General features: G+C 35.8%; 1 protein-coding gene across 1 annotated transcript; it reads left to right on the top strand.

Annotated features, from left to right (window-relative positions):
* The first annotated feature begins 593 nt into the window (after positions 1 to 593).
* Positions 594 to 12,826, top strand: LOC131078867 (probable E3 ubiquitin-protein ligase LUL2). Its single transcript, XM_058016697.2, has 3 exons — positions 594 to 1,438; positions 11,613 to 12,135; positions 12,247 to 12,826. Exons 1-3 carry the CDS (start codon positions 957 to 959, stop codon positions 12,358 to 12,360), a joined length of 1,119 nt encoding a protein of 372 aa, XP_057872680.2. The 5' UTR covers positions 594 to 956; the 3' UTR covers positions 12,361 to 12,826.
* Positions 12,827 to 26,272: the final 13,446 nt, after the last annotated feature.

Below are 26,272 nucleotides of genomic sequence, written 5' to 3'. Positions count from 1 at the left end.
AATGATTAAGAAGGGAAAGAAACATGTGCCCAAATTTAAGAATTTCAGTTTTAAAAGGTTTGAGGTTTGAATTTGTGAACATGGAAATGATCTAGATCAATTTTGTTCTTACATGCCAAAACCAAAGGCATGAATGCCTAGATGTAGACATCAAATCTAGACTTGGATATGATGACAATGTGAATAAACTAAGATAAAAGTTATTTATTGACTTTTGTATGAAATACACAATTTTACATGTTAATCAATACATAAAAAAAACCTAATTACCACATACCTGAAACATAAACAAAACACAAATATACAATTTTCAAAATAAAAATATCGTATAAATCTATTTCATAAAAAAAATTCAATTGTGAGAAGATGGTTCCAATTGCCTATGTGGCACATTTTTGTTCTCTTAAGTCCACTTGGAAATTTCATGACAAAATGATGTGCCATTAAAAAAGGAATCCACGTGTAATCCCATTCATCAATCTCAATTCTACAAGCAATCGACATTAGAAGCAAATCTAGATCTATAAATATAGATTTCTGAAATTGAACAGTCTAGGCCACTTCGCTAACCGTAGAGCATTATCAGCCACTAAGCGGACCCCACAGAACATTGTCTATAGATTCGTAGGCAAAAAGAAATTGGTAATTATCTCCAACCCAGATAAAGAAACAATATGAACACAACAATATAAATTAAAAAACACAAGCAAAATTACATATTCGTCTCTTCATTAACTCAAAAAAATTGAGATTCCAATCTCCAGACAGCCCTGGAAAGCCTGATTTATTTATTTGTTCTTGTTGTTATTGTGTTGAATCAAATCCGGTCATTTTTTTCCTCTGAAAGAAATTTGTATTTGTTTTCAGAAATTCCCCTGTCAGCCCTATATATATTGGAAACCCATGAATCAGACCCTATAAAATTTGGGATTTTATCATTGTGAAACCAGAAATCAATGGGAGCGGGATCCAGCAGCAGAAGAAGACACCAGAATAATCCTCCCCCTGCACTTCCACCTCCCTACCAGAACCAGCAGAGCCCATATGTATTTACGCCCAATCCCTCATACACCGTCCCTTACCCTCATCCAGATCCCTATCCTCCTCCTCACGCCTACCATCCACACCAGCAGCCATATTATCATTACAATGGAGGTCCCATGGTAGGTGGTCGCCAGAGCTACCCGCCACCACCAGCCCAGAGCAATGGGAGCGCCCCCTGGTCATATGGGCTCAGACCCCCTTCTACCCCCTGGCCCCCTGCAGTCCAGCAGCATCCCCCTACCACCTCACCTCCTCCTTATGTGGAGCACCATAAGGCTACTACTATCAGGAATGATGTTAATTTGAAGAAGGAGACACTGAAGCTGGAAAAGGATGCAGAGGACCCTGAAAAGTTTCTTGTGACTTTCACATTCGATTCCATGGTTCCTGGAAGGTTAGGACACGCTTTCTTTTTTTGTTTGTTGTTATAATTCAGTTGGCCTCAGAATAGATTTTCAAGTGTGTTAATTGATGCCTATATGGTTCTTGTGGGAACTCGGTTTCACGAGAATTGATTTTGATTCTGCCGTTGGGTAGATTAATGCCCAAATGGGTTTCTGTGGAAATTGAGTTTGCAAAGTGAATTTTGAATGTCGTGTTTTCAATTCATTTTGTACGCCTATGTCTAATATTAGGGCCAGTTTTGATCATTTATATAATACTCATGTCGGTTAGGGCCGACCTTGATCATGTTTGTAAAGCCTATAGCTAAGACAAACGATCTTGATCTGACAAATTGAGGAGCGCATATAATTGTGTGTTATATAGACTCCGATGTTGGGCTGATGAATTGATTTAGCCTCTAGGTATCTGTAGCATCAATAAATAAGCTAAGAGACAAATTTCAATGCTAACTTCTGCTCTTTTAAATTTCAAATTTCACCGTTCTTGTTGCTCAGACAATTGCATCCTATCGTCTCAAATAGAGTTTGTGTTCTAAACATTTTGTCTTTTATCCTTCATCCATTTTAATTGTTTTAATTTTGGTTAATTTTCCCTTTTATTGGTTTAATCTTCCTTCTGGTTACCACATCCAAGGGTGTCTTTTTGTCAAATTTACCCAGGGCTTGTTCCTCACCTGGTCTGTAGATGCATGCTGCACCCAGAGAGTGGCGTGTTTTATTTTACCCAGTGTGAACACTTTAACATGTCATCTGGGTTTTAAAAGTGGGGCTAAACTTTTGGAGCCCTTATACTCTTAACACTTAAACTCTTCTCAGACAATACTTGTCACCCCTATTTTTAACTCCTTCACATCACAGATGTTAGTTTCTAAAACTAATTCCCAACATAAATAGAACTTTCTTTTTAATTTACTATCCCTGTTATTATTTTTCTAACTATCAGAGATCCTTAAGGCATTACATCCTAATATTAGCAGTATTTTAATTTTAGATTGCCCTTGCATCTATAATTGGACTTGTGGTGATGGGGCATGGTTTTCCGAACAAGTTTTGGGACTGATTCTCAATTCTGTTTTTGTTGTGACGGCCACAAATACATTGTATTCGGAGAAGAATATATATATTTTTAATTGATATGGTGAATGACTCATAATTTACCTTCTTGGTAGAAGTTTATTGTTTGAACGTTTGCTCCACACATTCAAGTAGTGGCTTTTATTTTGTTGTTGTAATTGATTTTTCTGCAGGTGACTCAAATAGGTCCTATCACTGTGGAATATCGGTTAACAGAATCCATTTTTGGTTTCATATTCTCACTCGTGTTAGTTTCTTCCATATGATATCAATGTAAAATTAGGGTTTATTAATAAAAATCTATTGGGCAATTTTTCTGGACAAATGACTAATGTCTTACAATTTTTTAGACACATTTGCTCCAACAATAACACTAAAAAATATCTTACCCCGTTTTATATAAAATGTACATGAAGTCATCAGACTTTTGAGAATTCATAAATGCATTTAATTTAATGTTTCCCTCAATTATTAGCTTTAATGCTTATCTCATACTTCTCTGAATAAAAAGGCTATCCAACTATTCTATTCCTGTAAAAATATTTCTTTCATATTTTCCTTGATCTTGACACTGTTTATGTTTCTTGTCTCTATTAGTACTCAAATAAGGTTAATTCAATTATTTGCAAGGATGGAGTATGAATTTGCAGAATAGTTTCTGGGTCCATGCATGTTTTCTAAATTTTTTGCCCTTGCGATACCTTTCAGTTTGGCATATTACCTTGACTTTTCTTACTATTACCTTTAAGAATTGTCTTTGCGATTTCTTTTCAACTTTTTCTTTAGTTTGAAGATTCCAATTATAACAGGGTTAATGCCAATGTTGAATTTGTGTTTGTTTTTATCCTGTGATAGTATAGCTTCAATGATGCTTTGATAGGCTTGATCTGTGTTTAGAAGAAGGGAACAGGGTCTATTGAGTAAATTACTTTGTATGTGATACTTCTGAGGAATTTTGGAGCAAACTTACTGCTTCTGGTATCAAATGATGGACATTAGCTTGGTTTTACTATGAATAGAACATTTCTATGGTTTGTTGGGAGAGATTTTTTACCTTTCTTGGATTTCCAATTAGTGCTATTATGATTTCTAGGGGACTAGATTATGAATTTTTATCGGCTAAATTATTGTATTCTTATGTATTTTTTTTTAATTCATGTAGATAGCTTACATTGTCTCTCTAGTAGTGCAACATGACACACGAAATGAATGTCTGTGGTTATTCCTAAACTCATAAGCAATTAGATTAAATATAGTATTTTTGATACAATTAGGTAGGGTTTCTTTTTATCTTTAATAAATTTGCAGGAGCTTTTTGTTTATGCTTTTATTCTCAGTTACAGCCATAAAGAAATAGGGTTGATGCCGCCTTTACAATTTATCAAACATGGCTGATGCTTGTGCATGTAAGAATTAAATATGGTGTTTTTGAATGCATATTGGGTTTCCTTTTAATTTATGTTTTTGTAGGATTATTCTGTAGAAATAGGCTAATCTGGAGTTTTTATTGTACTCAAATAGAGATGATCTAGTGTTTGTTAATTGGAAATATGCTGACTCTTGTTTGTGACTGCATATCATGGGTTTTCAGAGGTAGTGCTACTTTAGGTTTGTTAGTTCTTTGGTTATCTCAATCTCTTTGAAGAATTGAACCTTGGGTCTGTACGTATGTCTAATTTTCTTCTTTCACTTAACAAATATAATAAATTTGAATGGATGACTTAAAGCAATTAGAGATAATCTATGCGCATGAGGATTGAGTTTATGTTTCTCTTTTATTACGACATCCAGTAGAATTATTTTATAGGTCCAGATAGAGTGTTTCCAAGAACAGATTTTATAGGTCCAATTAGAATTACGGAGGCACAACTGATCTGCTGTGTATGTGAGCGATAAGCTGGAAGCTTAAAACTTTTAAATTAGTAAATTGCAAAATAAATTGTCAGTAGCCATGCCTTACTCTTTTCAAAGACCCTGGAAGTGGGGCAATCTAAATGCTTTTTAGATTCATTTCATGAGAGATTAAATTGATGAGATACACTTGTACTATTGCTCCAAACTTTAAGAAGCAATGGGGAGTAAGTGATTCTGAAGTTTGATGGTAAATGCATTGTTATTAGAAACTAAGGCCTTCCGATGAATCTGCAATCAAAAAATGACTTTGCAAAGTTGTTAGAATTTAAATAGATTGCTTATACATATTATGTGAGAAAGAGAGTCAGTTAGTCGTGTCTTCTAGAGGTGTAGCTGTGTGAGAACTTGTTGGGCATGGTTACATGCTAAATTGAATTAAATATTTATTGAACTCAGAAAGCTTTTGGATAAAAGTGTGTAGCAATTTTTATATCATTGTTTTGCCCACTTCTCTTCTTTCTTTGCTCTATCTCTAATTCTCTTAAATCTTGTTCTCAGGTATGTCTCTACCCTTTGCCATCTTTTTTCATATCTTTATTTTTTGAGTTTTTCTTGTACTCCATTTTAATCTTTTTTTTCTTGTTTTCCTTCCACTTTTAGTCCTTTTTGATCAGTCTATTCTCCGTACACTGTCTTTTTTGATCTCTTCATCTCTTTGTACTCTATTTTCTTTTACTTAAGTTTATTAATTTCTTTTCTTTCTTGGTTTTCCATTCTCCGTTACTCTCCTTGGGTGATTTTTAAGATTTTTCCTTTTTCTCTTCTAATTATGACTTTGGGAGACCTTTTTCTCATAACTCTCCTTTCTTAGCTTTCTGCTGCATTTACTGAGGTACTACCCTCTCTTGGCTTTATAAATTTTCTTTAAGCAACGCTAGTACCTGCAAGTTATCCTAATGATGGATTATTGTGTGATCTGAACTATTGATATAAAACTTGTTACACAGTTTTCTTCAAAAGCTTAACATATTCAACATTATTGACCACAAAAATCTATTACTCTTATTTATATCGTTCTTCCCTCTTAGTGAGATCCACTCTTTTGGGATCTTTAGATAATCAGCAATAGTTGTATAGCTATTTGGCAATAATGTGTTTTTACTATTGTTCAATGTTTTCATTTGGAAGACAAGATGAAGGATTAATTGTCATGCTGTCAGTTCTCTATTCAGATTAGGGTTCTAGCTGAGGTCTTTTCAACAGGGCTTTAATCATACTGGCTGAAGTCATGCTTGCCTGTTTCAGGAATCTTATATTAAATAAAATTTAAAATTAAAAACGAAAAATTGCAAATTATTTACAATGTTGATTTGAAGTCATCTCTCATGTTATTGGATTCAAATGCCTTCATAAATTACCATATACAAGATTTTTGTCTTTAACCAAGCAAATCATATCAAATTAGTTTCACTCGTTTTAAAAAATCTTTCTAGCACTTTTTCAAAGGTTCTTTCCTAGACTAATGTGTTCTACGTTCTATCATTTATAATTTTTTGTATGTTAGTAACTATAACTAACTACTTACAAACTACAAATCTAATATCTGCTTTCACCCAACCGCCATTTTTAAAGTCATATAAAGGTGGTGAATCTTGTTTCACAAGGTCTCAACCACTCTTTGGATGCATGTAGCCTACGTGTGCACAATGTGAGGCATGTTTTTTTATGAAATTTGCAATTTTGTTTTCCTCTGCAAACTACCTTGTTTCCATGGGAATTTGCCTGTCTTGTCAAGATATAAATCAAGACAATAAACTTCACAAGGCGTCTAGTGAACTTGTCTGTGCTTGTCAATAATCATCTTTGCCATGGTCAATGCATTGACAAAGTACCTTCCAACAAAGGTTGCACATCAGAGGATTTATGAGGAACAAGAAAGCTAGAACTGTGGCTGCCCACATTGCCTAATCCTTGTATTATAGAGCAGTAAGTTCTACTAATAACTCGCGACAGTTTTGCTGCAAGTTACTCGGCAGTGATTTCTGCTTGTGATTACTTATGAGTTGTGCAACTAATCAAGGTCATTTTCAACTATGATCCTCACCTTTCTGCAACTATTCCAGGGAGTATGGCCTTGGGTGTGCTTTAGTAGAAAGACCTAGGTGTTTGATTGTGCCTTGCAAGATGGTTTAATGTCCCTTTTCTAAAATAGGATTTAATAATAAATAATAATAATAAAATTAAAATATAAATAAATAAATAATTATAATATAATATAATTACAAGTTAACTAAGTTTAATGAAAGGTCAAGAGGCATGCCATAAATAGTTATGACTCCCTCAAACATGAGATATAAAAGGGGGAAGAATTCATTTGAGAAAAGGTTAAGGGTGGAAGGGAAAAAAAGAGTGGAGCATAGGAATTAAGGAAAGATAAATGGAAGAAGGAATAGGAAGGAAATGAGGAAATAACTCTCTCAAAGGGCAGAAATGATGAAGGGATATGACTCTTATGAAGGGTGATAAATATGAAAGGTTGTGACTCTTTTCAAGAGTGATAATTATGAAAGATTTTGACCCTTGCAAAGGGCAGACATGATGAGGAGTTGTGACACTCTGTCACATTGGAAGTTATAAAGGGGATAAGGTTTCATTTGAGGACGACATCCAAGGGAGATCAACTTGGGGAATGATTTGTTATTCTCAAAGGTAGCAATGAAGGCTGGTGACTAGTCTTATGAAAGGTGGTGAATGATTTGTTATTCTCAAAGGTAGCAATGAAGGGTGGTGACCCTTTCACCAATGAAATATAAAAGAGATCATTCCAAATCATTCAAGGATCACTTATCAATCATCAGTCCAATCAAGAAAACAATCAATCAACAAATCATTCTATCAGATCAGCATTCATTCAATCACCATTCTCCAATATAGTAAACCAGCACGTCATTACATTATCACTCGCCAATACCTCAAATCATACAATCAAAGGAATTCATTCAATCGCTCTGAGACTGGATATATTGGATAAGGCATTAAGTATACAGCAGACAAATTAACTAAAAGTGTGGTATGAGTTCTCTATGCATACATATTGGCACTGTGACTGTGTATTTATATTTCTGCCTATTTGTTACTATTGTTAATATACTGCTGTCATAATTGTTTATACATACTCTAATAGATACCAGTCTGATTTAATAACATTCTGCAGTTAATTGTGTGTTACGGTATTCCTTCATATTTTATGAGTGTTTCCAGCCATGAGGGAAATGGGTCCGCAAGAGGGGTACGGTGAAGGGGCATTTCTCTAGGTACGCCACCTCTATGAGGGTACTAGATGGCTCCATGAGGCCAGGGGGGTACAAAGGGTACTGACCTTGTGCCTAGAGGAGATGGTTTCTAGGGCACCCTGTTGCAACCTCTTTCTCCTATCATGGTGCATAAATACAAGGAGACCAATCATAGAGAGAAGGAGAGGATTGGCAAGATGAGGGGATAGTGGAAAGGGGACACCTCACTGGGTAGACCACCTCATCTGGATGGCATGGGCCACATGAGGCGGGATGGTACATCTGCTCTTCGGCCTAGGGTAGAGGGTTTGAGACACCCCATCATGGTGCATAAATACAAGGAGACCAATCATAGAGAGAAGGAGATGGTTTCTAGGGCACCCTGTTGCAACCTCTTTCTCCTATCATGGTGCATAAATACAAGGAGACCAATCATAGAGAGAAGGAGAGGATTGGCAAGATGAGGGGATAATGGAAAGGGGACACCTCACTGGGTAGACCACCTCATTTTGATGGCATGGGCCACATGAGGCGGGATGGTATATCTGCTCTTCAGCCTAGGGTAGAGGGTTTGAGACACCCCATCGAAGTCTCATTTTCCCATGCTCTCCTATGGTTGAGCCCTCCAAGACATTTAGAATGTTTAATGATTGAATCGATAATTCTGCTACTGATTATAATAATCTGATTTACTGTTCTGCGATGAATTTACTAATCTCGTTTACTGTTCTAATCTGATTTCCTGTTCTGATATGGATTCACTTGCTGACTACTGTTCTGATATGAATTCACTAATCTGTTTACTGGGATTATTGTTGTAAGAGATTTTCTAATCTGCTCGCAGGGCTTCAGTCAGGTGAAAGGTATTCTCTAAATCCACTTATTCATATGGAAATCAAGAATTAGGGCAAACATAGGGCATACGCAGTTAGGGGACATTACAGATGGTGTTCTTTTGGCTTCCATTGTTGATGATGACATTTAGGTTGTTGTTTGTTGAACCAGCACTTAGTGTGGAAAATATCTCATATTCCTTTAAGTTGTCAACAGCCACAGTGCTATTGTTGAGACATGTTGCCTCTGGAATTGTATCCTCAACTTGTACAAGATCAGATGTGGCATGTACAATTAAAGATTGTTGTGTGTGGCATTCAACATCATTGTGGGAGTCGGTGTGATAATGATGGCACCATTTATCATCTTTCTTGTTTGTCTTGCCTCTATCCTTGCTTGGGGCAAATGATATAGATGCTTTGGTTTTTGACATAGATTATCTAGAATTCTGTGGCTACTTCTGCATAGGGCATATCTGCTTTTTTGCAGAGGGCTTTGAAGTTGATTTTTGCGTGGGCATTTTCATGCACAAGGAAAGGTTCTATTTAATTTTGACTTTGGCTTCAATCTTGGATGCATTTTAGAATGATGGTCCCAAGGTGTCTGAATTTAAGAACTCCATTTTTGCACAAATGTAAGGTGATAAGTTGCTGATGTATTTGAGCACTTTGTGTTGCCAATGGTGTTCTCATGCATACGCATAGAGTAGTCAGAAAACTTGTTGGTATACTCTTGAATTGATTACTCATTATGTTGTTGCAAGTGCTGGATCTTCATGTACTCATCCTTGTAATGTTTGCGGGGCAGTCTTCCTCCTGCAAAGCACTAACAAAAGAATTCAAAGTCTGAATGAGTTGTGTGTTGAGTGTTTGACATCAATGGGACACTGCAATGGACATCTTAAATACTGTAGACGAAATCTTCTCTGCATCACTGAAGTTGTTGATTGAGAAGTATGTCTTGAGTTGTCAAATGCAGATATCCAATGCCATGTGTCATTCATACCTTCAAATCCCAGGATAACTAGATTATCTTACACTTTGAAAGGGCCTTAGTAAATGCAGCTGGACCTTCCAACTATTGATGATTGAGTTCTTAGCATTTGGTGTTCCCCATCTGCGGGCTGGATGTGAAACAATGTCCGTGCCATTGTGCTGTGTTGTTCATTACATGGTCGACTGCCAGATGTTGTGTCTGCTGATGCTTGCATGGTAGTGTAAAGTGTAGTAAACTTGTAGGTGCTTGTGTTGTACTGTGAGATGCCACAGATACTTGCTTAAAAGTATCCAATTACAGCTGCATAACCTCAAGAGAACCTTGAGTATACATCAATAGTACTTTGAGCAACTGTGGCATTGGCAAACCACCGTACCTGAATCCTTACCCCTCTTGGATTTACATTTTTTGTGATCGAGAAACATTGTTGGAAGATGAATACAAATAGAAAGTTAGCTAGAACAGTTTGTTATTGCTGTCAGATGCATGTATGTGACTGTTTGGCTTGTTAGTTTATCTCATACTCTCTCATATAGTGATTTTGGAATGACAGTTTGGCTTGTTAGTATATCTCATACTCTCTAATAAGTTCAAAGGACTTCATTTCTTATAGAAAGATAATATCAATATTAGTACTAGTACCATGTGATGTGGAAGACAGACTAGTTGGAGGTTTATTATTTTCTAAGATCACATTGTTCACTTTATTTTAACAATAACTTGTAAAAGTAACCATTAAACAGCCAGAGTCTTTCTGATTTCATGTTAGAATTATGAGGTTCTTTATTGTCCTTGTCATCATGTATATTTTTTTCTAAATTTTATGGGTCCATTGAACAGCCCCAAAATGGCTGCGATTCAAAGTGTCGCTTTTGGCTATTTTTAGTTGTTTTGAGTTTCCTGCAACTTGAAATATCCCAGAAATGGTCCTTTGAAATGCAGGTTTTCTGGGGCTGCTCAGGGAACCTGTTTCTAGTTGATGCATCTTTGCCAGAAACCAGTGTAGACAATCCTTATGGAATAGAATTTAAAAGATATGTTTCCAGTTTAGAGATAATATGTATTTTAATGGTGTACTTCTCTATCAAATTTGGTGTTTTGGTATTCTTAGATTGTACAATGCAGAACACTCGTATTTTCATCATTTTTCAGCCTTCCATGACCAGTTAGAGCTACAGGCAATTTTTTATTATAGTGTACCTTCATTGTATAATCATCAAATATAATTTAAAGCATTTCCAGTCAAACAAAAATGGAAATGCAGAAGACTGGAAATAGGAGGTATATTAATACTTTGTCAGTCTGATTTGTAAATATCAAAGAATCTAAGATGCCTTCCTAAAAAACAGAGCATATTTATCAGTGGTGCTTTTTTCATAAACGAAACCGCTATTTATTATCAAATGAAACTTTTGCCCAAGTTGAATGTCATGGAGGACTGTAATAACTGCTAATTTTGTTGTAACTTTTTTTTTTTTTTTTTATATTCCAGATCGTTTACAAATATTTTGCTCATATGAGCATCAACTTGAGACCATTACATGACACTAATATTTGCTCATATCGAGCAACCACAACCATGACACTAATACTAGCTCATTTTGAGCAACCACACTAGAATCAACCTGTGGAAGACCAATAGTCGCAAATTAGAATCCACTTATTAGAAATCACCATTAGCTCATTTCGAGCAACCACACTAGAGTCAACCTATGGAAGACCAAGTGTCACAAATTAGAATCCACTTATTAGAAACTGCCTAGAAGCCAACTGTGGAAGACTAAGAGTCACAACTTTGAATTCCATATTAGATGTCCCTTTGGAATTTGAACTTTGATCTCCACAATGAGAACTCAATGCTTTAACCTATAGAACTGGATTCCATAAGGGAAAAGTATAGATACTGTCAAAATATCCATGAGAATTTTCACTACGTGTAAATTAAGACCATGAGGTTTTCACAGTCCATATCATTGAATAGAAAAGTTTTTGTATTAATTTTAACTATTTTTCATTTTTTCACATTCTTATTGCAAATTAAAATTTCTATTGATTGTGGCTTATTTATATTATAATAATCTTGCTGATTATTTGTTTTCTCATATTTTTGCAGTATAAGCATTTTTTTCTTTGCAAAAGAGGGATCGAATTGTAGCTTGACAGCACTGAAGCCAGAGATCTTTACCCCAGTAAAGATACCATTTGAAAAAGGACTTGGGCAGAAATTTCAGCAACCATCAGGAACAGGAATCAATCTTTCGTTTGTGGAGGACGTTGATCTAACAAAAGAGGGTCCAGATGAAGTGTTTCCTCTGGTGATCAGGGCAGAAGCATGCCCAACAAGCCAGACAGCTAATGATTCAACTGTGTCTGATCAACAAATTGGCAACCCATTACCCAAAACTGTCAATTCTCAAATTACACAAGCTGTACTTGAAAAGAGGGATAGTGGAGAATATCGGGTCAAAGTTATTAAACAGATATTGTGGGTTGATGGTGTACGGTATGAGTTGCAGGAAATTTATGGTATTGGAAACTCTGCAGGGACAGACTTTGATGCAAACGATCCTGGAAAAGAATGTGTTATCTGCATGTCAGAACCCAGGGACACAACTGTTTTGCCCTGTCGACATATGGTATGACCAATTCTCTTTACTAGATTACATCTGGAGGGTGACTTCTTGGTTTCCATTTATATTATGTTGTTTTAATCTTTATGAGTGCTCACCCGCTACATTTTCTTTCAGTGCATGTGCAGTGAATGTGCAAAAGTTCTTAGGTTCCAGACAAATCGTTGCCCTATTTGTCGGCGACCAGTAGAGCGACTTATGGAAATAAAGGTTAATAAAACTGAAGAATGAACAAATGATTGTGAGGATGCATCCTGGAACGGAAAATAAAACTATCATTATTTCAGAATGTTTCCTTGTTTGCTGGGAGCTAAAACTGTAAAATGTTTTGCGCTTGGAGCCTCTAGGATATATGTACTTATAAGTTTTCTGATTTTATTCTTTGTACATATTACTCAAGCGGCTTGCAATTATCTGATTTTGAATTTTTGAATGCTATTGCTTGATATTATGAGCAATACTACTCTTGTGGTCAAGCATAACAGTTACTGGAGAGCATTCTTTTAACATATATTTACACGGTGAATATCTAGTATGATTCTGATATTCACTCAAACTGTTGAAGTTCAAAGATGTTACTTTCAATTTACAATATTGCTGTGGCAGGTTTGCAAAATGCCTGTTCTTATTGATCACTCAAGCTTTAGCCGGGTAACAGTTTCAAGGAAATTTGAATGTGAGGAATTAATTAGAAAGATTGCCTCGTTTTTCTGTGCACATATGATATGGAATTGACTTTTTTGGATTTATTAGCCTATGTTGAGTGAAAAAGATGCGGATACTTGCTAGAAGTTGCAATGCAAGAGCAACTGATTTTATTGATAATCGCTCAAGCTTTTGTTGGGTAACATTTTGGAGCAAATTTGAAGATGTAGAATTAATTAGAAAGACTGCCTCATTTTTTTATGTTTACATAGAATATGGAAGTGAGTTATTCTGAGTCTATGTCGCGTGAGAGAAATATGTGGTTACTTGCAAAGTTGCAATGCAGGAGCAACTGTAAGGCCTAGTCATTAGGTGGTTCAACCATTGTGAATATATGTCCTGTATAGAACTGGTCTTAAAGAGTTTGTCATTTTGTCTTGCGTTGTTGAATAAATCTTAATGTTTTATATATGTCAAGAACCTCCAGAAAGAAACATACCGGGTGAAGAAGAAAATAAGAATCTAAGACTGAAATTTATTCTGTTATGTGATTGTGACAATCTTAATCTGTAAAGAAGATGGAGTTCATGAGATCACTGATTTATGATGTGTGATTTCTGTGTAGGAGAAAGAAATTGTGTTTTCCATGTAGAAGGGCAAGATAATGAAATAAACTATCTAATTACTTGAAGCTTCATTTGCATCTACTTTCGATGCAGGATAGATGGTAGGTTATGAGCTGTCACAAAACAATTCATTATATAGTCAATACAATTTACTTTTATGCTCTTCATTGGGATCAACTTGTATCATTCATCATGGAAAGTGATGGGTTTTGTTTCTGATATGTAGGTCCGTTTGCAAAGAAAAAAATATTATCAGATGCTAATATACTGACACAGTTTGCATGCCATTGGCCATCCAATACAGGGCACTTTTATGATTTTATCAAGAAAACTACCCGTTATGATATTTGTTTATAGGAAAATGAAAGTTGTTTATGTCAATTGAAGTATCATTCTGCATGGTCTGTTAACCAAGATCAAGTGTTGTTAAAAGACCTTTTTCTAAAACCCTGAAAATTCCATAATCTTTAAGGCAAAAACTTGCTTGTAAAATAATGAGCATGTTTTCCAGTGGTAATTATTATCAGTTGGAAGCGTTTTTGTTTGAAGATGGATTGAAGGGGGAGAGTTCAAAAACAATCTCTCTTAGGCTTATTCACAGGCTTGCTCACATGCCCCGAAGGTTGTCAAATCTTTGTAATAGAGAATCGTTACTCCAACCATTCTATGGCATAAATAGATGGCAACCAACTCGGGGATCTTGAATGAGGCCAATGACTAAAAAACTGTGCATATTAGAGATTTAAAACTTACGTCCATTATGGCTTGGGATTAACCGGGGAATTTTTTGCTAGAAATCTGCAAACTAACCTTTCTTCTCTATTCAAGTTATACCACCTTTAATGCTAACTATATTATCTCTATCATAGAGGTGAGATTTTTTTATCCTTTCAAAACAACTATCTTTCATGTGGTGTAACCAAAGAGTGGAGCTGATTCTCTTCCCATCTTCAGGTGGGATGAACTTGTTTCTATTGAAGTTAAAAGTAAAACTATTGCAATGATTGCTTTAAGCTTTTTGGGTGCTTTACTGAATTGTTTCCAGATAGAAATAATGGCCACATGCATGGTTCTTGTGAATCCAATAGGGTTACTGCACACAGTAAACATGACTTGAATATGAAAAATTGTCGTCGGGTATGGAAGGCTTGATATTTCTGTTTTCTAAGTTAAGGGCTTGTATAGAAAAAGAATCGAAATGTAAAAGTCTGATGGCAAGACTGACTGACTGCCCCATAGGCTTTCATTGGCTTTCAATGTTTATCCTCAAACGTTAAAGTTCTTCTTTCCTTAAAAAAATTAAAAATTTAAATTGTATTTCTGTTTTCTAAGTTAAGGGCTTTCCAATTTTTTTTAATTCCCAATCACCTAATTAGTCCCGTGCATTGTAAATTTGAAGATTTTGAATTGATTTCTAAATTAAGTGGTGTTATGTTAACTATATATAATAGTGGAACACAATCTGGTATTGTGACGCTTTAACTAGAATCGGTAAAGTTTGACTAAAGTTTAAGGACCGATTGATTTTAAAGTGATATGTTAACCAAATATGATAATGGAACAAAATTTGGTATTTTGATGGGTAAAATTTGACTGGTTTAACTTAGAGTGATATTAAATTTAAATAAAAGATGTTTAGTAATTTATATTTATTGTAGGTGTCTTGTCATAATATTCTTATTTGTATTTTACTAATAGTTGTCATAATGTTACCTTCAACAAGTCATTTTCAATAAAATAAATAAATTAAATATTTACAATTTGTTTTTCCCCTTAGTCTTATTTTAATTGCACTCATTTTTAGATACTAGTCTAGAGTTTTAGTTTATTTATCTTTGGTTTGAGTTAAGCTATCAATTATAGGAGTAACTAGTATTACTAGTGGAAGTGAATATTATTAATTATTTAGGGATTACATGTATTGCGCAATTGTTTATATGCAAGCATTGCACTCTTGTACAACTTTCCAAACTATCTAAAATTAACTAACAATTTATTACCAATTTAAGTCGTGTTGGATTCACTTCATCAAAATGTCAACCCTTTTTTTTCAACGTCTATATTCTTTTTATTATCTCAAGATAATTCCATATTATTGAATTGATCTTGTTAGTTCCATGGTGTGAAAATGATCCTATTTTTCTAAAATCAAATTTAAATTTTGGTCCCTAATCGAACTTCCTCTAATTAGTCATTATTTGTTGATATGATTGTAAAATTTGCTAACTTGTGTATTATGTAAAAAGAGAAATCCTAATTCGCTTAAATCCATCCACATCCATTCATTGTATTTTATATTATCACAAAGGGATAATCATTCTATTGACACCGCCCCTTTTACAATATAGGAGGGCATTAATCTGAATGAATTCCTAACATCAAATTCAATAAAGTTCAAATTTACATGTAGGGTTAAAAATTTAATCATTAAAAAATGGAACATAGGATAAGAAAAATCAATGGCACAATGACATTCATCAATGATTTTTAAATAAGTGATAAATTGACAAATTAATCAACATCATTCGTCACAAGAAATCTTCGCAAGTTTAGACCTTAGTATATTTTGTTTATTTATTTAAATTAAAACATTAGTACTAGTTGCACTATCAATCCTAGTTCATTGATTCTAGACTTAATTGATTATCTTGCTTGATCATTTATTTGCTTAGGTTATTTAGAAAATGTTAATTATTTTCTTTCCAATATTGGTAAACCTATTTTACACCTAACCTTAGAGTTTTGTTTCGAGTTTATGATTTATTTTTAGATCCAAGACTTTCTACCTTTTTGAGATTTATATGAGTGATTTTTCCCTTGTTATATCCTCTTTTATGTTGAGTCTGTGAGATTTTGCCAAGATCTAGAGGCAATGGAAAACACAAATAAGAGAGAACAAAATAGATGATAGGAATAAGCTGTATTCTATCAAGATGAAAATACCGATCAACTAGATCATCAATCATTACATACAATGAATATGAGCTTGCTTATATAGGTAAGGCTATATGGATATGTGAGCACACAAACATGACATGTGGCTCAATAAGAAACAAAGGTAGGTAGGAAATGTGTGGTAGGTAGGAGAAACAATAAAATATTTCACATGAGGTGGATCACCCACCGAAGGTGGAATTATCACTCCACAATAAGTGGATATGATAAAGTAGTAACAAGATCACACCATAAAATGTGGAAATTCTCCTACACACACTATCCCAATGTGGCACAAACACCCAAGTGTCTCATACCAAAACTACTATGAAATGCATTTCTTAAGTAAACTTAAGTAAGGTGTAATAATATCCATGATGAATAATTATTTACACCAACACCCCCCCTTAAATGCAACTTAGGGGAATGCACTTAAGTCTACTATGCACCTAAGCAATGCAAGATGGGTCACGACTACAAGGCCATGTTAGGTACCCATGTACAAATACAAATGCAATGAAATCTCTCATAAAGTAGGGAAAGAGAGAAAAACCCAATGGGAAAAAACCCTCGCCCAAAAGAGAGATGAAAACTATACAAGAGAACTCTCATAGAAGTATGCGAGGAACAAAACCCCATGTGAGGAAACAGTCCCCCCCATATGAGAGAAGAAGAAGAGAGACTAGGTAGCCCCCCCTCAATGTAGAATATGCACCAATGATAGAAGCTCGATGATGTATGAAGAAATTGCTCCACAAACATCGAACAATATTCCTCCCTTTGGGAAGAAACAAAACCAAAGGTGTATCCATGAAGTCTCCCCAATCATAAAGGGGAGATGTAGGAAAAAAATTCACGATGAATGGAATCTCTGAAAACTGCTCAAGTGTCCCCATGTCGATGCTGAAAGGTACCCCTTCCAAAGGTGGTGAACGGCCCCACACTGTTGAAAAAGGCACTCCAAGATCCAGTGGAGATGAATGTAGAACAATATCCAAAGACTCACATGTCTCCTCAAAAGAGAAAGAGACGACCTCAAACTGCTGTACAAAAATATCCACAATCATGTGAACCTCTAAAGAATGATCATGTAGAGAATGCACAAGAGCGTCAGAGTGTTCCCTTGCAATAATCGAAGAAGGATCATCTTCATCAAAGAGAAGATGAATGTCATCAATAATGTCTCCCAAATCTGCAAAGTAGGACTCCACAAATAAACCTGCAATGTCTGTCAAGTAGACATCCCAATCAACTGAAGCTGGAAGACATGAAATATCCTGCTACATTGAATCACAAGAAGGAAAAATTGTCGCACTAGCTGCATCAACAGGTGCAATAGGTGATGTGATATCAATAGGAGGAGATGAAATGCAAGGCTCAAGAACGGGGTCACATGTGAGAATCCCCAAGTTCAAGTACCCAAAGTTCTCCTCAAAATCTGAATCATCAACATAGGAAGAATCAACCTCATCAATAGGACCAAAATGTGAAAAAGAGTACAATCGAGATGCATGATCAACCACCCCAGTCGCAATGATAGCTCCACTCTCCAAGTCTCTAATGATAATTGAATTAGGTGTGAACTCCATAGTTTTCCTAGTTGTGCCATGTGTGATTTGATAGATGGAAAGAAGATTGTTTGTCAAGTGGGGTACACACAACACATCATTGAAGGAGTTATCCCTAATGGCAATATATCCTTTCCCAATGACATCCATGTATGTATGATTGCCCATCAAAATATGCGGCATGTGGCAAGGCTCAAATGAAGAGAACATAAACTACGAAGATGCCATATGATGAGAAGCCCTTGAATCTAGAAGTCATCTCCTTGAATCATGACTTGTAGTAGCACAAAGAGCTTGTCCCTTTCCTTTATCTATCCCAAAAGAGTGATTCTTTCCTTTATCCTTATCCTTGGAAGAAGAAGTCGATGTAGATATTCTAGAAGGTAGGCTGATTTTGTTCTTCTCAAGAAGATTCTTCAACTCATCAATATTCTTCTTGTAACAATGTTGTTCATCATGTCTCGACTTCTTGCAATATGCACAAAAAATATCGTCCTTATATGATTTCCTCTTAGGTGAGAATGGTGAATCACCTTGTTGTGGAGAGGATGATTGTGCTCCATCTTGTTGTGGTTTTGACTTAGGTTGCTTTTGATTCTTACCTTTTCCTTGATTGCTTTGATTCCCTTTGTTAGCCACCAAAGCTTGTGACTTTGAAGATTTGAGAATCCCCATCTTGATCAACTTAGATTGCTCAAGTATCAACATCTCTGTGAATGAATCAAATGAGGGAGAAGTGTAAGAGGAACCTTGAGCTAACCTATGGGTGTGAAAGCTAGATACAAAGGCTACATATTCTGAAGGAAGCTTGTCTAACAAGTTATAAACCAATTGAGCATCCTTTTTGTCAATTCCACAATCCTTTAGCTTTGCTCTTAGCTCAATTGCTTTTGTGACATAATCCTGGATTGTATCAAAATCCTTGGGATCCAAAGTTGTGAGTTCACCAACAAGCTTGTAGCCCTTAATCTCATCAACTTGGCCATACAATTTCTCAAAAATATCTCAAGCCTCTTTAATTGTTGTACACTTCTCAATGTGAAAAATGAGGTCATCTGATACATACTTTCTAAGAGTTCCAAGTGCCATAGCATTCTTAGTGATCCATTCAATTTGAGTATTAGGATCAGCCTTAGGATCAGGTGGTGTTGTAATAGTTCCATTTACATAATGAATGAGTCCTTTTTCCATTAGTTTACTCCAAGACTTAATCTTCCATGAAGCATACGTATGAGGAGTTAAAAGTGGAAATTTAGGAGAACCCATAGCACCAAAATTAAAAAAAACACAAGATAGAGAGAGGCACAATCACACAAGACACCCCCCTAAATTATTCAATCAAGAAACCCCCCCCCAAAAAATAAATAAATAAATAAATAAAAATGGTGATTTGGCACTTTATACTTAGTGCATATACAATGGGCCACTTGCAAAATAAAGCAAGGTGGACTTCTGATTTAAATTTTATAATTGCCTCAAATAGGCTATAAGAGACTCCATCAAATACTGCAAGTGATCTAAACTGGGATCCAAGAAAAATACAAGTACCAAATAGGCCAAAAATGACCAAATACTGAAAGCACAATTTCTACTCAAAATCACTGCAAACTAATGACAGATTATGAAAGTAGATGAAAAAATTATGCACTTTCAAAAAACGACACCTGAAAAGGAGTCCATATGAGCTCGAACGAAGCCTCCAAAGCTATAAAAATCGTGATTTCATGATTTTGGAAAAACCTGTATCTGAAAATCAGAAAAATCCTGCACCGCTGTACAGATCACAAAATTCTACCCCAAAACAAAAAAAATTGCTCGAAAAAAGGAGTCTGAATGAGTGCAATATCACTATTTGCTTGCTAAATTATAATTTTTGGAAAATTTCCGCCGCAGCTTCAAACTTCAAATGCCTCTAGATTTGGCCTCCGAAGTCCGATTTGGATGAAACAAAAGGCAAAACTGATTTCCTTGGACCTTCTCAATCCAATGGTGACCTCGGATTTGACCCATCAAGCTTCAATAATAACCTGCAATAGAAAGCTTCAAAATACACAACCCCAAATAACATCAAATTTCTCTCAATTGGCAAACCAATGACACTCTAATGGCTCTAATACCATGTGATATTTTTCCAAGATCTAGAGGCAATAGAAAAAACAAATAAGAGAGAACAAAATAGATGATAGGAATAAACTGTGTTTTATCAAGATGAAAATACTGATCAACTGGATCATCAATCGTTGCATACAATGAATATGAGCCTGCTTATATAGGCAAGGCTATATGGATATGTGAGCACACAAACATGATCTGTGGCTCAATAAGAAACAAGGGTAGGTAGGAAATAGGTGTGGTAGGTAGGAGAAACAATAAAATATTTCACATGAGGTGGATCACCCACCAAAGGTGGAATTATCACTCCACAATAAGTGGATATGATAAAGTAGTAACAAGATCACACCATAAAAGGTGGAAATTCTCCTACACACACTATCCCAATGTGGCACAAACACCCAAGTGTCTCATACCCAAACTACTATGAAATGCATTTCCTAAGTAAACTTAAGTAAGGTGTAATAATATCCATGATGAATAATTATTTACACCAACAGAGTCTATACCAAAGTCTTACCATTATCCTCATTTTCCTTTAAGAAACAATCCTCATCTTAATCCTACAATGGGTTACAATTAGATCACTTACAATATTTTTATTGGTATGATGGATAAAAATCATTACAAGACAAATGATTTTGATCATGGTATAAATAAACACGATTTTTCTTTCATTACATTTAAATTCTATGGAGTTTGGTAATTTAGCTAGTATTGTTTCATTTACGCAATTAGTTGGTGCTTTGTACAAATTATTGATCGATATGCCCTTTAGTTTAGAGATTTTTCATGTCATTAGAGATGAGGTTAAATCTTAAATTACTTTACACATTGCATCTGCCAAGTCCTTAACCCATTTATTGCATTAGGATATATGATCACCATATACAACTTACCAATTTTTTATTTGATTAATTTATTAGTCCCTAAGCATAACCATTGTAAATTGAGATTAGAATTATTATTACATGATGATGCCTCTTTAGGAGGTAGTGATTAGTTGTTAAGCATTGTATTGTAAGCCCTCTTCTTATTATGACTTTTGGAGGTTGCTCCTTTTGAATGACTTATTTTTTTATTAAGGGTAAAAACAAAGTTTTCAAAGGGACCCCAACCCTTTTATAAACAAACAATAAAAGATAAACTAAACATCATTTTTATAAAACTCCCAAAGGAAAGAGTGATACAATAGGAACAACCAAGAAAACTCAACACTACAAAAAAATCCTCAATATGTTGGACTCAAACAACAAGATTATAATGAGTTTAGTGCAACTGCTACTTTCGACTCATCCTTAACAACCTCTAGGTGTTTTTCCATAAAATCCACATCTTGGAGCACAAGGGACCTCTTCTCTTTCAATTTTTGACTCAATATCCTATAACTAAGCTCCACTTGCTCCAAAGGAGCCTTGTATTGAAGACCATCATGTAGCGTTTTAATATTGGTTGCATATTTTTGTATAGTAGACTATTAACATCTACCACTCTTTTCAAGTTAAGCTTAATATCCTTCAATTCCTCTTATAATATCGACTCTCTCATCTCATTGAGCCTTAGCCTTTTCCAATCCACATCTCCTCAAGAGCATCCTGATTCTTTTGGTTCAATTTAATATCCTTTCCATGTTGCAAGGTGACATCATTGAAATTTTGGTTAAGTATTTGCATCGTATTTTGTACTATATTATTTGATTATACAAGTAATTTCATTACAAATTGTATTAGTACATAATATTACCAAGGTAAGAAAAGGAATTTTTTTGGTTAAGGAGGTTCTATTGTCAAGTATATATCTCCCTCATTTTTGTAATTTTTTTCTAAAATTTTTAGGGGTCATAAGGGCCATGTTAAGGAAGCCATACTCCGTATTTGAGGAAATTTAAAGCATCTTTGAAGGATTTATTATGAGTTTAGTTTTTAACGAAATTCATTTCCAAGGCTAGTAAACATCAATCTTTTTTTAGTTTTTTTTTACCACCACGAGGTTAGACTCAAGAATGTTAAACTAAAAAATTCAACATTTTTTTTCATAGCTATATTATTATAAAATTAGTTGGCGATATCATGGTGATGAATTCAATAAGAAGGAAGGGAATGAATCTAGTTAGATGATAAAGAAAGATAAAATCGCCAAAAAACCATACATTCAAATCACTAATCTAAATAATATCTTCTCTTGTGAAATATTGGGGTTGTTTGAGGTGTGGTGACCCTTTCCCTGCTAGAAATCCCATTGGATGGATCTTCTCTTCTTATGTCTTCTTGTTGTGGTATACTATAAGTTTTGGGGCTTTCTAAGTTTTGCCTAATAATTGGCTTGAGCTATCTAACTAATTATCACAATAGAGTAGAGTATAATTTATTAGTAAACAATTGGTTAGTAATATTAAAATTATTTGTGCATGGAGAATCAAAATGGTTTCACCTAATGTTAAGGGAATGGAGACTTGGGATTCATAAGGTTGATTATAGACTCTACAAAGTATGTATATTGAAGCTTTTGAGGTTGTACCTACAAGTTAGAATTGGAAATTAACCTTAAACATAAATTGTTACACTTTAATTTTAATTGATAAAACAACACCTTTATGCTTGATAAACTAGTTTTTTTTTGTCATAAATGACCTTTGGATGATTTGAATATTTTCTACCTCTAATTTGATGAAAATTTGAGCTAATTTGGACTAATTTTTGGAACTAGGTGACCCTAACATGAATAAATTCACAGTATATTTGACCAAAAATAGAATTTAGTATGAGGTACATGTACTATAAAATTATAATTGTACCTTTTAGTGTGACTAATTTTCCTACTACCTTTATGAAGTTAATGAATAGTGTGTTCCATGATTGTTGTTAGGACTGGTAATTTTCATCCTTGTTTGGCTTGTTCATTTTTGGCTAGTTACTCTAAGTGTCAACTTTGATGATTTTTGGTTGTTTTTTGATTCCTAAAGTTTTGTGATCGCCTTGCTTCTATTTCTGACTTATTTGGCCTGTTAAATCTTTTTGCAAAGTCACTTTCAATGGGTTAATATTCATGTCATAATCGACCCCCTCTCATGCTTCAAAGGGTGTTTCATTGATAGGCAAAGTATATGCTTAGGACTTGTCCTTATATTCCTTAAACTTTTTGCAACGACCCCTCGACCCCTCATTAAGTTTTAATTTTCTCATGTGACTAAGTAGTGCACCTAAAGTGTGAAGCCCCACAATCCTGCAATGTTGCTAATTGTTCTCTGAGGGATTACACGAGTATGCGGGTTAATGTTAAAGTAGATGGTACCACATAACCCTGCCATGTTGAGAAATGCCTTTGATTTCGCCATGTTGGTATATGGGGAGAAGGCAGAAGGCGGTAAATATAACTCGCCCCACAATCCTGTGATGTGGGGATGTGTTGCTCGATTGAGCATGCGGGTTTGCGAGGGAAGATGAAAAGGAAAGGACCCCGTGAAGTGTGATCCTGCATTACCATAGAAGTTGTGTGAAGAGGACGCGTCTATTCTGGCTCCAAAAGTGACCTGTCGTACAAACGACATGCATCCAGAGTCCATTGACATACATCCATCCCATGCCCTCCCATAATGCGATGAGTCACGTTCTGGGACCCACCATCAGGCTGATCTGGAGGCATGTTGCCATTTTCTGATTGACAGAAAGGCTTAACGAATGCACTCAAAGTGTTGACCGTTTAGAGTGGCTGGTGTAGGCCCCTCTGACTCGTCCGCTTCGTCGTTACCGGTTACCATTTCCGTCATCCGTAATCCCGCTCAAAGTTTGATTTTTTCAAACTCTTTTCTCCCGCTCGTAAGCCAAAATGGGAGCTTTCAAAATAAATTAATATTCCCCCCATTATTAGAAAGAAAGTAGTCACTTCGTTTGTGCCACGTAGCCTACGAATCAGCGAAAGCGACTAACACGCTATGTTAGTCGAATTCGCTGTTTCACGAGGAAAAAGAAATGGCGGCTACGCAGTCCGCGAACAGCGAAAGCGAAAAACATGCCATGTTAGTCTAATTCACAGGTTTCATAGGGAAAAAGAAAATGGCGGCCACGCAGCCCACAAATTAGCGAAATCTACTAACACACTATGTTAGTCGAATTCGCTGTTTCGCGGGGCAAAAGGAAATGGCGGCCACGCAGTCCGCAAATCAGCGAAAGTGACTAACACGGTATGTTAGTCGAATCTTCCATCAACACACTATGTGCCCAAACAATGTTCCATGAATCTTCTCTCTCTCTCTCTCCCATTCTTTCTTTTTTAAGTCTCTCTCCCTCTCTGCCTCTATCTCTCTATCTCACTCTCCTCCTCTGTCAAGTGTATCTTTTTCCCACTCTCTCCCTACCTCCCCCCCTCTCTTTCTCTTTTTCACTTAAGTCTCTCTCTCTCTCTCTCTCTCTCTCTCTCTCTCTCTCTCTCTCCCTCTCTCTCTCTCTCTCTCTCTCTCCCATTCTTTATCTCTAAAGTCTCTCCCTCTCATCCTCTCTATCTCACTCTCCCCTTCTCTCAGGTGTATCTCTCTCTTATTATCTCCCTCTCTCCTCCTCCTCCCTCTCTCCCTTTCTCATTAACTCTCTTTCTCACTCTCTCCCTCTCTCCCTCTCTTTCCACCAATTAGGGTGACCTCCAATGGTTAAATTGAGACACCAAGATCCAAAATAACCAAGAAGGGGAAGTGCACTAACATATTTAAATTGAGATAACCTATGACCCCTTAGGACTCCATATGACATCTTATGTATCGTTACAAGTCATATGGTGTCCTATGACCCCGTAGGACACATGCATGGATCCCTAGGATACCATATGAACCCTAAGAATACCATATGTCCCTAGAGAGGGAGAGAGGGGTAGGAGAGCGAGGGAATGGGAGAGAGACACACCTAATAGAGGAGGAGAGTGAGATAGAGAGAGTGAGATAGAGAGATAGATACTGAGAGGGAGAGACAATAGATAAATGAGATAAAGAGAGATGGAGAGAGAGAGGAGGGGAGACCAAGATAGAGAAAACATAATATTGATGAATCAACACCTTGAGGTCAACATAATTTGTATTCTGATGATGTTTCAAAATCATTGTTGAGTTATTATAGATGTATCTTCTTCTTCATCAATAACATACAAAGGTAGCTCATTAAACAAAACAAGCATTATCTCATCATCTTGCTCAATATAACTAGGTAACTCATTAAACAAAACAATCAAAAACTTGTTATCAACACTTTTTCCTTGCTCTTTAACCTATTGTTCTATATCATCATACATATCATTTTATTGCAATAAATTTAATTTTTCTATTTCTACATCATTTGTAGTTGTATTGACAAAAAATAACTTTGTTTCTACCTCAAAAAAGTCTCTCTTTTGTTCAACAAAATAGCTCTTTAGATATATAATAGGACCTCTTGGACAAAGGAAAATGATGCTAGGGCATGAAATTTGATTTGCAAAAGGACTTTGATAAGATTTGGGGATTCCTTGAGGTGGAGGCATCTCTTTAAAGGGTTTCTCTTGGGGAATGATGACCTATTTTTCTACATACATTTAACATCTTGCATGCGTTGAAAGCTTCTAAATCTTGGGATTTCAACTTTAGAAGAATCACTTGAAGGTTGAATAGGCTTCACTTGAAGGTTGAATCTCTAGTCTCTTCTTCTCTTTCCATCAACCTCTCTCTCTCTCTAAACCCTTCCCTTCCTCCACCCCTCTCTCTCACCTAGGATCTTTCTCTAGTCTCATACTCATTTTCCATCCCTTCCTCCCTCTCACTTAGTATCTATCTCTCTCTCTTAGGTTAGGCTTGGGAGGGAGAGAGGAAGAGAGAAGAGAGGATGGAAGGAGAGAGGGAAAGAGAGGGTGAGAAGGAGAGATACTTGAGAGAGAAAGAGAAAGGGAATGAGAGAGAAAGAAAGAGTGTTAGAGGGAAAGAGAGAGACTTGAGAGAGAAAGGGAGAGAGGGAGAGAGGGAAAGAATGGGAAAGAATGAGAGAGAGAGAGAGACACTTGAGAGAGGGGGAGGTAAATAATGGGAAGGAGAGAGGGTGAGGGAAGAGAGAGGATGGGGGAGGGAGAGAGGGAAAGATGAACATAATAGGAAAGAGAGACACCTAAGAGAGAAGGGGGAGAGAGACCCGAGAGAGAGAGAGAGAGAGAGAGAGAGAGAGAGAGAGAGAGAGAGAGAGAGAGAGAGAGAGAGAGAGAGAGAGAAGGGTAGGGAGAGGCACTAGAGAGAGAGAGAGAGCTGAGAAA

Source organism: Cryptomeria japonica, chromosome 2 (genome assembly GCF_030272615.1).
Source record: "Cryptomeria japonica chromosome 2, Sugi_1.0, whole genome shotgun sequence".
In the NCBI taxonomy this organism is placed as follows: domain Eukaryota; kingdom Viridiplantae; phylum Streptophyta; class Pinopsida; order Cupressales; family Cupressaceae; genus Cryptomeria; species Cryptomeria japonica.
The sequence above is the reverse complement of the archived record's forward strand: the minus strand, read 5'-3'. Positions and strand labels throughout refer to the sequence as shown.